This window comes from Carex rostrata, chromosome 8 (genome assembly GCF_964058835.1).
Source record: "Carex rostrata chromosome 8, lpCarRost1.2, whole genome shotgun sequence".
Classification (NCBI taxonomy): domain Eukaryota; kingdom Viridiplantae; phylum Streptophyta; class Magnoliopsida; order Poales; family Cyperaceae; genus Carex; species Carex rostrata.
In genome coordinates, this window is record NC_135925.1 from 11503458 (window position 1) to 11519502 (window position 16045).

Sequence of the window (16045 nt, forward strand, 5' to 3'; positions counted from 1 at the left end):
TTGATCATTTGTCAACGTTGAATTTATTATTATGTTATTTTAGCGTCTAATTTATATAAAGTTTATTCCAGAGTTCAATAAAGAATGTAATCAGTTTACGTATAACTAACAAAACTCATATGTTCAAAAATAAATAGATTGGATGGTTCAGGGATAAAATTATCAATCCAGTATATGGACGGAGCCGAATTCAAATTTCGAACAAAATCCATTAATCCGACTACATTGTTTGCTACTCACGAAACGTTCAGACTTCAGAGAGTCTTCTAGCGTTGAAAAAAATGATACGAAAGTCTAATAGATAGACTAAAAACCCGGGATTATGGGATAGCAATTAATCGGGCTTTTATTGCCCGGGAACAGCGCACCGCTTTAAATGTTCCCAAATCTAATCTATCTCCTGATGAGGCAAGAGCGTCTCTTTCCTCTTTCTTTACAGGCCCATCAGGCCCAATATTTATTCTAGGCCTACTAAGCCCAAAATTTCCAATTTTCTAGTGGCTGCTTGGCAAAGTGGCAGCATAATACCAGTGACCGTAGAGAATTTGGTCGGAGATGCTCCGGTCTCTAGTGAGGCACGGGCGCGCGATCCGGCTCGTCGGATCGGGCGATGCGCCGAGCGATCTGATCCGCGCGAGAATCTTCGAGAAGGAGAGAGCGAGGCGGCGACCGCGCGACCCTTCGCGGGATGAGTTTTTTGTGCCGACGCCGGAGTCGGCGGCGTGGCTGGACACCGCCACTTTGCCCATGGTCCTCACCGCCGTCGCCGTTGCACTCTTCGCCAAGCTCCTCATGATGGTATTGCTTTTTATTTTTTTTATTTTCACTTTGCCACCTAAATACGGATTAATAGGGAAATTAAGTTGGTTTGTATTCACTGTATGATCTTAAACCCTACTGGTATCCTGTATCAGAAATGAATTTGTGCCGTTTTACTTTAAGGATCTTATGTTTTAAATTATTTGTGTGCTTGTTTATCATTGATGTGTCTAATTTTTAACTTTTTGTGTACAGTGGGCCTTGGTTACCTACTATGCTTATCTGTTCCTTTTTTTGGGTTTGTGCTGATGTCCCTTGTATCTGGTAGAAAATTGGGAAAAGATAGTGTGCTTAATAATGCCATTTTAACTTAAAAATGTTCCCTGGGTATGAAATAAGGTGGAATGGAGTTAATGTTCCATATGTATGTGTAAATTGAGGTTACAATATACTAAAATGCTGAGTAAAAAGTATAAAATGGATTAAAATAATTACGAACAAGATTGATATTTAGAGCTAAAGTGATATGTGGGCTTGTGGCCTGAGCATAATGTTTATATTGTGGATGAAATTCTGTTCATTGTATACAACTTCAAGTCCACAAAAATGAGCTAGACAAGACTACCTGATAAAGATTAATATGGAGAAACAGTTCAAAACCTAATTGATACTGCATGTATAATCATAAGTACTGTAGTGTACAAAACTCAAATGATTCTTTTAGGCACTTGGCCTTATTATATTATCACTATACTGGCAATAATTGCAAGTTTCATAATCCACCATTTTTTCTTTTTTGAGCAGTACGACGACTCAAAAGCACAAGAGCGGCTAGAGAGAAAGATCCAGAATGCTCCAGAGGGCCAAGGCACGGTTCGAATGCTGAGTCGGGAAGAATGGGAGGAGGTACAAGAAATCAGGCCAAGAACTCCTTTTGAGTCTAGGTTAGCTCGACCTAATGCGCGCATCAGAACTGGTGACCCCCTTCATTTGGTTAGTATTATATAAATTTTTCAAACATTTATAATGCTTATTTTTTTTCTTTACTTAGTTTCTTTGTCCAAACAGACCAATTATTGATCCTTAATTCCAGAAAGCATTCCCCCACACCAAGTCACCCTCAAATTTATAGTGGACAAAAAGACACTTCTCATATTTTTTTTTTTTTTCCTATCTGGAAGCATCCATCCCTACCATCATCTTTGCACAAACTATATGTAGATCTGGTTTCTTCTTTAAAATAGCTATAGTTGGACCCAGAGAAATGAGAAAAAAGGATTAAGTGCCAATGATATAATAGAAGGAGAATATGTATGTGGATTGGATCATTTTAATTGCACAAATCCGTGTTTAATAATATGATTAAATTAAGGTCACAGCAGTGTTGTCAAAAATAATATGCGCTTGGTGGAGGGATGGTGCACGGCCAAGAGATTAATCATTATGCAGCAAATTAATCTGATTTTTGCGGATTTGACGTTGATATTAATATACATACAAATATTTATTAATTCAAACAAAAATAAGTGATTCACGTACTGAGAATAGAATATGTATCTTTTTTTATCTAGTCAAGAATAAAACAGAAATTAGACATCGGAATTAACTTACTTTTAGACAGTTCTGAATATGATATGTACCTACTTGTTATGCGTTTTTTCTTTAACCAGACAATGGGTTTTGAAAATGCTTCATCTGACGGAGAAAGCCAAAAATAACAAAACAAGTGCTCTTTGATACTTCTGTAAAGTATTTTATAATGCAGAAAAATCAATCATTTTCAAGAAAATATTGAAAATTCTCTGGACATCTAATCAAAAAAATAAATTACCCATTTAAAAAGATTGTTAAGTCCAGCTATTCGTAACATTTAAATTTTTAATATCTATTGTCTGGTTGAGAGACTGATTTTTTTTTTTAACAATATGCCTTTACGAGGCAGTTATAGAGTAAAAGAATCAGTCATGTTCGAGGAATCATAAAAATTTCTACTAATGTCCAATGAGGAAAAAATGGCATTAGACGAAAGCTTATGTAGTCTATTTCTATTGGTATTGAGATCATCCAAATTGGAGTTTGAATGAAGAAAATATGATTCAAACAAGCAATGGCTCGCAGTCTGTCCGATTAATCATTTGAACCTGGTAAATGTGCTCTGAACAGTATATGTGAAGGTGTCCCCACCAACCCTGACTAGTTGGTCTTGGTGGTGATTTTTTCACAACATTAGGCCATAGTATTCCATTTGTATCTTTTATAATGCTCTGGTTAGTATATTTTGCAAATGATCATAATTTTTTTTTTGTGAATACTGACAAACACTGATCACAGACTGTTTTTTTCTTTGTTCTTTTTGTAATTTTTTTTTTTTTTTTTTTAACTGAGCTTATACCTGTGGTGTACAGGAGGACGTGAGGGATTGGACAATTGACATAATCACCGATGCCCTGACGAGAGTTGAAGACTCTGTAAAACATAAATGAGGTTTGAATTGTACAGGCATAATTTTTTTTAAGGAATCACAGACATCATTTTGAGGCTGTTGTTATTTGTTTTCTTTTGCTCCATTAATTTTGGAATCTCATTAAGTGCATCAATTGTCTAAATGCCATCATCGTCTTATCTCTGGACTGTCCAGTGGTTTTACATGACTTGTTTTCTCTTTTGATGGCTTTCTTGTCTTGATCATAGCATGTTCTGGAGTTGTAAGTTTGCCAAAGGACAAACAGTTTTGTAACATGCCTAGGGGCTAACTGCTAGAAAATAAAAAATGGTTTTGTAACAGATGTTTTTCCCTATACAACCAGGAATTCATGTCATTGGTTGAACATGTTGCACCATGCCCATGGACGACTTTTTGGTGCAGTAAAGTGTAGCATGGATGTTATAGTATTTTTTGTTGTTGTTGTTCAGATAGTACGGCTCTTTCCTCTTTGGTCCAATATGTGCACTTTTTTAATTTTTAATATTATATGTCATTTATCACTTGAAAATAACTTGAGAAAATGGTTTGGGATGTTTTGAGAGGAAGTTACCTCACCGTAAAGTTGATCCCGAATTGTTCGTTATTAATTAGCATGAAGTTTTAAGGGACCTTAAATTCTAGGTTTAGATTGGATTCTTTACTTCGTGAGGTATCTAGGAATTCACATCCTCTGAGATATCTCATATTTTGCGTGACTTTTTGGAAAATTTCAACTGTTTAAATATGTTCTGCACGAATCTCAAAGCTATAATAATACTGGCACCTAGGGTATCCCCGAATAGGCACCGGACACGTCGGTCACACAAAATATGAGATATCTCAGAGGATATGCACTTATCTGGGAGGACATTCATTCGTAGTGTTATCGGCATCAGAATTATATGACAACAATCACCTCACCTCTTGTGCATTGTAAAACAATGATAATATCATGTATGATACGCCAGCGAGTGATTTCTATTAATTTTTTTTTTTAATATCTAGGCACAAAAAAAAAAAAAAAAAATGAAAATTGAGATCCAAGTTTTCGTCATATTTTAAAATGAATGTTGATCTCAGAGGGCTGGTATTGCGAACGTCCAATAAATTTGTGAACGCTAGTATTGTTCACGTTCCGTTCAGATATCATAACGTGATGAAAAATTACTCAAATATTTAATTGTTGTCTTACTTGGATAAAAACTTATTAATTATTCATGCAAGAAGTCTATTTATTTGCTCTCTGAGATGAGAGTCCGTACCATCTAAAATATGGGTAAGGCTAAGGTGCTATGGGTTGCATAGAGACTTACGGTGCTACGGCTCAATATTCGATTTTTCAAAATTAAAACGGTTGATCCGAACTGTTCATCTTGTTCTTCATATTAATATGTGTTTGGAGACCAAATTTTACATTTTTTGCAAATTTTTTACTATTTTTTTAGATTGGTAGAAAATCAAATATCTAAATGGTGCAGAATTTTTTAGATCAAGTGATTTTCTACCTATCTAAAAAAATTGTAAACAAATTTCAAAAAATGTAAAATTTGGTCTCCAAACACATATTAATATGAAGAACAAGATAAACGGTTCGGATCAATCGTTTGGATTTTGAAAAATCAAATATTGAGCTGTAGCACTGTAAGTCTCTATGCAACCTATAACACCTTAGATACATTTAGAAATCTATTTATCATTTCAGATGTTTGTTACTCTGCGAGTCCTGACCCACTTCACCCACCCCAGCCTACAACAGTACATGTGTTGCATATCTCAACTGTCCAATTAGAGACGGAATTAGAAAATTTAGATAAGAAGTTTAACATTTTAAATACATAATTCATGATTGAAAAAATAATTATGGAAGTAAAAGTCCGTCTAACTTTCAAACTTATGTCTATAATTCTTTAAAGTACTTGTGTTAAGTCTTTAAATCTTATATAAATGTAACTTATTAAATCTTATATACATCACCCAGTCGGTCCGATGGAACCCAGTGTACCGCTACACCTTCAAAGAGAAACTTTCACAAAGGTTCTCCCTTTAAACACCTCTTCACTTGAATCTTTGTGACATCCTATTTAATTTTACAGTTTTTTTTCCTCATCATCCTTCTTTTGGAAGAAAGCATGCTTTTCACCCAGACAAGTACACCGCTTATCATATTTGGATATATTAAGTGCTAATAGAAACAGTAATTTGATTGAATCAAATGTAATGATTCAAAGCGTAAATCCAAATAATGTTCAAGAGCTTATTTCAGTGAAGTGAAACTTTTGTTTTCTTACCACCTCATGGTTCTAGTTCAGTGGTCCTCTCAGAAAATCCTTTGTTAACACACCACTATGAAGTGCCAAGAAATAGAATAAAAGGCCACAATTGATCCAGAATTCCAAATGACCTTTACACCCAAAATGATTCCAAATAATATTTGAAAATGAATTATCGGATGGCTTGCACCAATGTATGGCACGGGCTCCTACAAAAACTATTGTTCTTTCTATTCGTTTTTGAACTATTACAAACCTCATAATTCAAGCAGATTTGTATGTATAATTCCCAAAAATAACACGTGAACCTACTATCTAATCCATATACTGGAGAGAAGAATTGCTGTTAGTCTCCAAAAAGCTCTAGCTCTGCACATATTTTTCCTGCACTTAAAAACATCAAATTTTCAATGCTCTCACATATTATTGGAATGTGAAAAGTTCCATCTCAAAATTATCGGAGTATCAGTAATATATATTATTATTTCTTAACATTTGCAGAGCCTCCGAGTCTAGTAGTATCAACGGTTCTCTCACTCATGGCATATAATTACCCACCAGAGAAATTGAATATTTATCTCTCTGATGATGGTGGTTCCATTTTGACATTTTATGCAATGTTGCCAAGTATTGGATTCCATTTTGCAAAAGGTACAAGGTAGAGCCCAGAGCCCCAGCTGCATATTTCTCCTCTGCAGAGAGTCCCAACAACACGTCAAACCATGAGTGTTTACATATGAAGGTATGTGAAACGCAAACTTGAATATTTGAATCTTCTTTCGAGGACTGCAGACTTGGGCAATGGTTATTTACCAATATACACTTGGCAGCACAGATACAATAACCAATACCAGAATCAATTTTTCTTACAGCTTTCCATTACTATCTGCTGCATATCCAGCACAGATACAATAACCAATATTCGGCCATATATTACTACTGCATATTCGGCCGCATATTATTTCTGCATATCACCGCATACTTGTTTGTATGATACCGCATGTTACTGCATATTATTGCATATTACCGCATACTTGTTTATATATATATATTATATATATGAATTCTCATTTTAAAATCCGCATATGCGGTGGCCTTCCGCATACCGCATAGAAACCGCATTTAATAACATTGAGAATACCTATACTGTTTTTTTTTAACGCTACGGTAAAAATATCGGGAAACTGGATGCTTCTGCTATGAAGTCCTACCTATTTAACACCAGAAAACAGATTTATAACAGCTTAAAACTTGGATTCAGAACACTACCTGGTATTTCTAACCTAATCTTCACTAAAAATTGCTAATTCAGATGGCAAGCCCATGGTTCATACCTTTTGCCTATGTCATGGTCGGGAAACAAATCTACAGCCTGACAGAGGCACTACTAACAAAAGAGACTACAGTACAAGGTTGGTGGAACCTACAGAGAATGTGGCTTATAAAACGGCTCACCTCATACCTATATGGAACCCTGGATTCATTTTTGAAAATTTTACGGGTGACTAAAATGGAATTCACACTTACCACAAAGATCAGTGGAGAGGATTCATTGAAAAGGTATGAACAGGGGATCATAGAGTTTGACGCGCCTCAATTGACTATGGCTATCATTGTTTTTGTTGCATTGCTCAATTTGGCATGTTTGGTTGGTGCAACAAGTTATGCAGTGATGAAGGGATCAGCTGGTGTTTTAGAGAGGTACTGTCTTCAGATTTTGCTTTCTGGGTTAATAGTAGCGGTAAATGTGGCGATATACGAAGGGCTTTTGTAAAGGAAGGACAAGGGTAGTATTGCTTGGTCAGTAACCCTAACCTCACTTGGAATTGTGATGTTGGCGTGTCTAGTACCCATTGTATAAAGCCACATAATTAGCTAGCAGTGTTCTTTTTTAAGTGCCCGGAACTCTTATTTGAATGCAAAGGTGTAATAATGTCTTACACTGAACAATGAAAGCTTGTCAAATAGACTTAGTGAATCTTCCTCCTTTCCTTTTTTCATTTATGACTCTCCTAAAAGTGAGAGTGCTTAGAAATTTTTTTTTTAAATCTTCGCAGAGGCTGCGACATCATGAGCGGGGCTTGAACTCTCAACCTTTGGGTAGCCACAGTCCTAGGACTTTTTCCTGACCAACTGTGCTACCGCCCCATCTCGTGCTTAGAAATGTTTTATTAGATATTTATGGGCACAGAAACCAGCTGTACAGGGCAAACAAAAAAAAAATACTAGAATAACTTACTATTGGAAGGATGTAATCCTAACAAGATCAATACATAATGTGAGTTAAAAAGAGAAACCAGTAACACAAAAAGAAAAAGAGAATAGAGGGGCTTTACCTTGCTGCGGTTTTCTCACAGATGACATGGTAAGCTTCACATTTCACCAAAATGAATCCAGGCAGTTTTGATTGCTTTTGCAGTACATTAGTTCAAAATTATATCAGAAGACATGCTCAAACAATTCCTGACATAAAGTAAGAGTCAAGGAAAGATACTCATAGGTTAAACATATGTAAGAAGATATCTTTTATAAACATGGAGAAAGTAACAGATCTAAATAAGGGTTCCTGTCACATACAAATTTCTTTTAGCGAAGTGACCGAACCAGACGGGCTGCAAATGCTCCGTCCATGCAATGCTTTACTGGATTTGAGGAGTAGAAGCCATTTTCTGAGATAAAATCTGGTGGGACCAATCCATGTATAGGTTGTACAGTAAACTCCTACATCAGACACATATTGGTCAGCACCACAAGCTGAATTTAATAAGAGGTATAAGCGTAGTAATTGCAGTCAGTTGGAATTTAAGTTTTTGTTTACCTCCTTATAAATTCATTTAAAATAATAAGCTGTCAAATACTTTTTCAGGTAACAACAAAGTGGTCCAATATGGAGAAAGGGCGCTTGTGAAATTTGACATTTCCAAAGTGAAATTATTGAGCTTCAATATTTTGATGAAATGTACGATTTTCTGTAATAATAGAAGAAAAATGTTAATGATAAAAGTAACAAAAAAGAACCGAACAGGATGTCTCTGGAGAAAAGACAGGACTCTCTCCTCATTTTCGTCAGGATCAATTGAGCAAGTACTATACACAAGTACCCCACCTGGCTTCACCAACCTACAATGAATTTACAATAAATCAAAGAAGAAGAATACGACTCGGAACTTGCATAGAAGTTGCTCTGTACATCCTTACATATTTATCCTCCTTTTTGTCAAAATTACAGAATTAATGATTATAAATTGCTCTTAGGCAAATCTTAAAGGACAAATTGAACAGAGAAAGATAAGTGGTTTCTCTGAAATTTGGAGGAAAATGGTGAGTGAAACCAGAAAGAACATCTTTTTCTCACAAGGAAGCCACATCAAGGAGCTCATCCTGAAGATGAGTGAGTTCTTCCAGATCTTTTAGGAGTCTATTCCACCGTAAATCTGCTCTCTTCAAGCCAACAAAAACAATATTGTGAGTATCTTGTAAACCATTCTGGTGACAGAAAGGATCAACAAAAACTTATAATGCTTCCAATTATGAAGAAATGATATAAAAGGTACCTTTGAAAGGACCCCTAACCCAGAACATGGAACATCCAAGAGAACCTTGTCAGACTTTACAACATTACGAATCTAAAATATAAAATTGATTTAGAAATTGAAAAAGGACAGTGAAGAATAGATAATAATGAAAAATCTTGCCAAAAAATAAAATGATTGTTGTATTGATCATAAAAATAGGACTAGATATAGAAGAAATTTTGCTTGAAGAACAACTCACAGAGTATGATCGAAGGTCAGAATGAATAGCTGTGATCACACCAGCAAGGTCTTGTAGCTGAGCAGCTTCTTTTAAAATCCTCAAGCGGCCTTCGTTAACATCAATTGCATACACCATCCCTGCACATAACAAAAATATATCATTCAAAAGGTGTTCATTTTTTCTTCTTCTTTTGTGTGTATTAAAATAAATAAACAAGATATACCTTGCCCTTGCAAGCGTGAAGCCATGTACATAGACTTCCCACCAGGTGCAGCACAACAGTCGGTAATTGTTTCTCCAGGCTGTGGGTCCACCACAGAAACCACAAAACCTAGAACAGAAACATTAATCTAACCTACCTACAATTCCACTAGGTTCAAACCACTGCTAACTAAAATTGGTCAAGTATGTGTGTATTAATATTAAATTTTACATGAAAACATTTTAGAAATCATTAAAAAACAGGGGGAAATTTTACCTGCACTTTCATCCTGAACTGAACATATACCTTTCTCGAGTAGGCCTGCCTGCAAGATGGCCTAAACAGAATAAAAATAACATGCAAGCGAGTCATTGCCAGAATTGTTAATCAACTCTGTGAAAGATAGTATGAAATTGCAAGAACATAACATGTTCTTGAAATATGGTGCTATTCAAAAATAAAATTGTAAATATAAAGGATAACCTCAACTTACCTGCATGCCAGTTCTAATTCGCACAAAATCATCTAGAATAGAAGTCTCATAATCAACCTAATTATATAGAAAAAACCTTCAGTATGGTAATATTCAAGCCCTAATAGAAGCAGGAAGCAAATGTACATAGCAGTCATTACAACAGTTCAAAACATCCAGTAAGCATTACTAGCTCTGCATTGAACAAAAACTCCAACTATTTGAAGTCCGTTCCCATGACAAGTCAAATAGAAAAAAGGAAATAAAAAGAGAACTGATAAAGATCATGACAATTTTAGCAATCATCTGGAAAGAAAAGAAAATCAGCTGAAGCACCTTTAAATCGTCCAACTGGCTAACAATGTCAGCCCTTGTGTAACCTTTCCAAGTGTTCACCCTATGATATTAAACATCGATCAACAAAATTAAATTAACAAAACAGAAAAAATGTTAAACAAATAATTTGACAACCTTAAACCAAAGTAGGGATGACTATTATTCCAAGTCATCAGTCTAACAGCTTCTTCCTGGCCCAGATATCTTATCCATCTTCTAACCATCCACTAAAATGTTATCAGTACACAAGTAAATATTTAATTACAACTATTAAGAATAGATCAAATTAAAAAGAAATTTCAAATTAAAACATAAATGCTTACTACAGGATGGGAGTGAATAATGCTAAGAGCACGGGCCTTGGCACGATCATCCCCTTCTAGTTTTGGCAAAGGAAGAGAATCAGACTCCTAAGATTGAAAGAAATTTGGTAAATGTAAATCAATGATAGTAAGGTGATGGTAAATAATATATTATGATATTGATGTTGCCTGACCTGAAGTAAAACTAATTTGCGTAATATTCCATTAACCATATTCCCTGCTCCAGGTCTTAGAGCCACTTTCGCAAGCTTTACATTCTGACATGTACAAGATTTCGATCATATATGTGAACATATGAAATATGAGAGTGAGAGTGAATGATAGAGGGATAGAAAGAAAGAGAGACCTCATCAACAACAGCATAAGATGGCATATTTAATTTCAAAATCTCAAAGAATCCAATCCGTAGTATCTGAAAAATTGATAGTACATTTGCTTAAATAGAATAAAAATTGAATCCGTTTTTATAATAACAAGGAATCAAATGCCTCCATCCTTGGTCCTCCCCACATACCTAAGAATAGAATGACAATATAAACCCATTAAATTTGATCTTTATCACTTTCTCTCTGTGTCAAAGAACTGAGACTTTGGTTCCATTGTTATGGGCATGAAGAGGTTCATTAATGTTGACTAATCTGAGCAATTTATGTACATTGTATTTTTTTTTTTTTTTGCTCTCATGATGCCTCAAAACGAAGCCGAAAAAGATAATCTTTAACATGCATGTAGAGAAAGCAATATCTAGGTCACATCTAAGGTTTTGTTTTTGTCATTTGGTTTGTAGATTTTTAATTACTAATGTTTCAATAAATGGATGTATAATTGATCCACAAAATATGGAGGCATTTGAATACTCATTTAAAAATTAATTCAAAAATTACTTGTAGAAGTAGGGGTTCCATATCACTAAAGACCCTCTTATCATTGCATAGAGATGAGATCAGGTAATCAAAATAACGCCTCCACCTAACAGTGCCCCCAACAACTTCAGTCACCTAGAAGAGGTTACATTCTTATCAACTCAAAGAAATAGAAAATAAGAGCAGATTAAAAAGACAACCAATGAAATGAAAATGTAATGCATCATTACCAGTCTAATATCTCTATTATCCAGTTCCCGCGTTCTAAACCCTAGAGTTCTCTCAACATAATCCATCTCATTCTTCGCTGAATTTTTTCCCTTCACATTCAACAAATCAGCAAATGCCCCACCCCTTTCTATCCTTAATAGCCTAACTGCTGCAACTGTTCCAAATAATTAATAAAACAATGAGGAAATAAACGTAGATGCCCAATTTATCTCTTACAGCTAGAAAGGAATTAAATTAATAAATAGCAGGAAAAGTAAATTAGCTGAATCAATTGTTCCGGCATTTCACAATACGGATGTTAGTACAACCGAAGGCAAGTAATAGCAGTTCCTCTTGTAAAGTTTGACACTACTTGTTAAGATCATATTACACAAATTGTCATCTCCCTAAGGCTTAAAGTTCTTATCTAGTCATTATAAATAATGATGTATACCAATTAGGTCCTTTCTTCATTTCACATAAAGAGAGAATTGAAGAAGAAAAAGTTCTTTGTTAAAGGGCATGTAAAGATAAGGCATCTCTAACCAATTTCAAGATAAAATATAAGCGGCAATGTTTAAGGCTAAAATGAGGATTTAAACTCATTAACAGGCCCTCACCGGCTCTATGAGGAGAAACCTCTTGATTTATGTTTTGCAATTTTCTCTTCGTCACAGAAGGAGGCCTTGGAGCTCGATCTTTCTCACAAAAACGACAACAAAAGAATTTATAAAAACTAATAATATAAAAAAGGAAAAAGGAAATGAAACCAATTGCTATTGCTGTAGTTTTCCCGCCACTTCGGACATATCAAGAGGCACCTTACCGATGGAGTGGTCGGATCTTCTCCGAGAGTTGTGCGGAGTTGATACACTTGAGGCAGCAACCACTCCGGGGGTAGCTAGAGAAGTAGATTTTATTGCATGTGAGAAATTTGAGCGAGAGGCGGCGAATTGAGTGTAAGAGTGAGGGAAGAGAGAGACAACTCCCTCCATTTGTCTGCCTTCCTTCTTTTCACAGATATTTCAGTAGAGAAGCAGAGTAGTAGCCTAGTAGCTGTAGGTGATATGGTTTTCGTCTTGCAGAGAAACCTGTGGAACTATTGTGAAAGAAATTGGGCTGGATATTTCAATTTTAAAACCAAGTTAAAGGCCCAAAGAGGCCTCTATTAATAGGCTACATCTGTTGACATTGGTACTATGGTCCGCTTGATGTGAAGACTCGGTAATCTCAAAATGTGACGGATATCGTCGAATTGAGCTTAAATTTTTTTTTTTTTTGTTGACCTTAAGATAATTAATATCTTAGATATATCTAGTCGTACAATTAGTTCAGAAAAAATTGAAGACGACCTAGCTGGCTCTTTAAATTTTTCTCTGACAATCTTTTTTTTTCTTTTTTTAATGGGGCATTTCATATACTCATCGTGGAGCTTTCTTTCATATCATCGTTATCACAATGAACATCGTGGAGTTTTCTTTCATTTCATTATTGTCACTATGAACCAAGTTGACAGTAGGAAGCAATGTTATATTTAGCTATAACTTTTTTGGACCATAAAAGCTAAGTTATGAGATAAAAGTTATTAATTCAGCTACGATCGCTATAGCCGTAATAGCTGACCGCTATTACCGTTACGTGCTACGCACTATTGCTTCCGCTGTGCTATATGAGTTTTTTTTTTTTTGCTATTTATGTGGGCTACTGTGCTTCTGTTCATTTTTCTGATGACGTATGGTATGTTATTATAAATGTACTAAACTGAACTATATATTTCTGTTCTTATTTGTGATATAGTCTCTCATTTTATATCCAAAAATATTTAAATATTAATTCTTCCTTTTGTTTACTCTTCATCTAGTATTCACTTATAAAATTGTTGCCATTCGTTTTATTGAAATCAGATTTTAATTATTATAATATATAAAATGTTCAACTAGGCTGTGTTCATTCCATTTGTAAAATTATTTGCTCTTTCTCTATTATAATTTGTAATACTATGAAGTATTAATTATTAAATAACATTACCTTGTAATAATTTTTTCCTTCTTCTTATTTGCATAATTGAAAAAATATAAGACTTAGATTAGTTATCATTTAGTTGTTATTCATATTCTCCGATGTTGATCATTTAATAATTAGTAGAAATATAAAATATAAATTTTGAAAATAAAAAAATGCTATGAATGATAGCTTTTGTGAATAGCGTAAATGCTATTTGCAATAGCTTTATTTTTGTCTCCCCGCTATGCCACTATAATTGCTATTTAAAATCTTGACAAGAAGTGATCTTAATTACAAAATATCAATAAATAATTTTTCTAACAATTTTAATTAAAATAGACATATAGAATATCATTTTTTTAGGGTAAATTTAGTGGGAGGTCATTGAACTTTGTTATTTGTTATAAATTGGTCACTCAACTTTCATTTGTCTCTCACAAGCCACTGAACTTTGAATTTGTTTTGATTAAGTCCTTCCGTCACATTTTTCATCCAAAAACTTAACAGCACTGACGTGGACTCCAACTCACTGCATATGACCAATTTGTGTAAGTTTTTTTTTGAGACATAAAGCATTTCCGTCCAACCACCCCCACCTCGCTCACCATTAACGAATTTGATTTATCAATTTTCAACACGATTAGTCAATTAAACCCATTAAAACTCCATCTTCGCCTCCTTGCCTCCATACGTTGCTGCTCTCTCACTCTCTCAGCTTCGCGTGCTCTCTCTCACACCGCTTAGCTTGCTCTCTTCGGCGCTCTCTCCCTTCGAATTTGAATCGCTTCTTCCTTCTCGTCACCATATTCCACTTCCTTCTTACATCAAAAGAAATCGGATTCGCAACCACTACACCTAAAGTTAGCTCGATCCTCCGACTATCTTCTTAGGGAGTCTCTATTGACATTTAATTTACTTGTAACCTATCCTTCTGTCTAAGAAATTGCTTAGGTTTGATGAATTGTTTAATTTGTTCAAAGTAATTTAAAGCCTGATTAGGTTATGATAGAGGAGATTATTCTAGGCACGTATTTAATTTGAACTTAATTTACTTAGATTAGGTTATTAGAAAAAAAAAATTAGGAAGCAAAATGCATCTTCACCTCACAGATATTTAGTACTAATAAATACCAGCACACATAATTGTTTAGTACTGATAAATACCAGCACACATAACTGTTTTTCAGCTGGCCTTGACCTATTGACATTTAAATAAAAAATAAAAAATATAAAAGTCAGAAACTGCAAAACTGAGCAAAACTGAAAGAAATCAAGTGAAATTTTTATGATACTCGCCCGATAAAAATTTCAGCGGCCCTATTCTTTTGTCGACCGTTTGAGTATTTATAAAATTCTTCAAAATATTTGAATATTTTTTATTTTTTATTTAATGTTGGATATTAAAAACAACCGGCATAGATTATAAGTATCAAGGATAAAAAATTATAAGTTTAGTATTTTATATTTGAGTTAGCACTTCTATCTAATTCAAATATATTGTTCAACTCAGATGTAGTACCAACAGCCGCCTTAGTATTTTTTTGAATTCTGACAAAAAAAGTATTTTTTTTTTTTTTTTAAAATATGATATTAATAAAAAATTCGTGAAGATACACCAATGCAAAATAACAAAAAAGAGAGGAAAAGAGTATCTATCATTTATGGAATCGAATAATTAATAAATGATCATTATATTAATTACATTATTAAATAAATACAGTAGTTAGAAATATATTTAAAGAGGATAACAATTGTCTATACATTAAATTTTGTAAAGATGTTGTATTAATATAAATATGTGTACTGTCAATATGCTTATCCGGCATTCTATGTATTAACTTCAAAATATATCGGATTGATTTTAAATAATGTTTCAAAATCATTATTGCACAAGTAAAATTTTGGAATTTTAAAATTTATTTAGTACAAAATTAAACAGTAAAAAAGTGAAATAAAAATGACAATTTTCCAATACAGAAAAGCAAAGATGAGGGTTTCAAATGAAAGAACATATTTGTCAATTTAATTTTGAATAACTAAATAAAATATTAAATACAAAAATATTGAACAAGATGTAAAATTTTCCTGAGAATTTTGAATAATATAATATTTAAATGAAACAATTGATTATTAAAAAAAGAAGTATGAACACACTAAAATTAGGAACTATAAAATATAGGGAAAATTTTCTCATAGAAACTTTTAAAATAATCAATTTCCCCATCAAAACAACATAATATCCAATACCCCCATGCAAACTTTACATTATTTCTTCTATCCCCTAATATCTATTTAACTCTTTATTTAATTATTTTAAATATTATTTTGACAAATATACCCTTCCTTCTAAATCTCTCTCTCTCTCTCTCTCTCAATTTGTTTCCCG

The 16045-nt window shown here is 33.9% G+C and overlaps 2 protein-coding genes across 11 annotated transcripts; one reads left to right on the top strand and one right to left on the bottom strand.

The window, feature by feature from the left end:
* Window positions 1–504: 504 nt before the first annotated feature.
* LOC144558386 (cytoplasmic dynein 2 light intermediate chain) lies at window positions 505–3543 on the top strand. Of its 2 annotated transcripts, XM_078307230.1 has the most exons (4): window positions 505–798; window positions 1564–1752; window positions 3165–3243; window positions 3348–3543. In XM_078307230.1, the coding sequence occupies exons 1-3, from the start codon at window positions 556–558 to the stop codon at window positions 3240–3242; spliced, it is 510 nt and encodes a 169-aa protein (XP_078163356.1). In that variant the 5' UTR covers window positions 505–555; the 3' UTR covers window position 3243; window positions 3348–3543. The 2 variants fall into 2 exon arrangements, with proteins under 2 accessions (XP_078163356.1, XP_078163354.1); XM_078307228.1 differs by having other exon boundaries at window positions 3165–3543.
* A 2095-nt stretch (window positions 3544–5638) lies between these two features.
* Window positions 5639–12727, bottom strand: LOC144558862 (NOL1/NOP2/sun family protein / antitermination NusB domain-containing protein). 9 transcript variants are annotated; one of them, XM_078307770.1, is made up of 20 exons: window positions 12482–12704; window positions 12276–12353; window positions 11676–11830; window positions 11467–11580; window positions 10929–10994; window positions 10756–10839; window positions 10583–10669; window positions 10395–10486; window positions 10260–10320; window positions 9945–10001; window positions 9728–9788; window positions 9473–9580; window positions 9268–9386; window positions 9048–9119; window positions 8849–8934; window positions 8517–8613; window positions 8071–8214; window positions 7830–7956; window positions 7021–7505; window positions 5639–5882 (listed from the first exon to the last, which is right to left on the bottom strand). In XM_078307770.1, the coding sequence occupies exons 1-17, from the start codon at window positions 12648–12650 to the stop codon at window positions 8080–8082; spliced, it is 1641 nt and encodes a 546-aa protein (XP_078163896.1). In that variant the 5' UTR covers window positions 12651–12704; the 3' UTR covers window positions 5639–5882; window positions 7021–7505; window positions 7830–7956; window positions 8071–8079. The 9 variants fall into 9 exon arrangements, with proteins under 9 accessions (XP_078163896.1, XP_078163897.1, XP_078163892.1 ...); XM_078307771.1 differs by lacking the exon at window positions 7021–7505 and having other exon boundaries at window positions 5639–5877; window positions 7830–7903; window positions 12482–12727; XM_078307766.1 differs by lacking the exon at window positions 7021–7505 and having other exon boundaries at window positions 5639–5877.
* Window positions 12728–16045: the final 3318 nt, after the last annotated feature.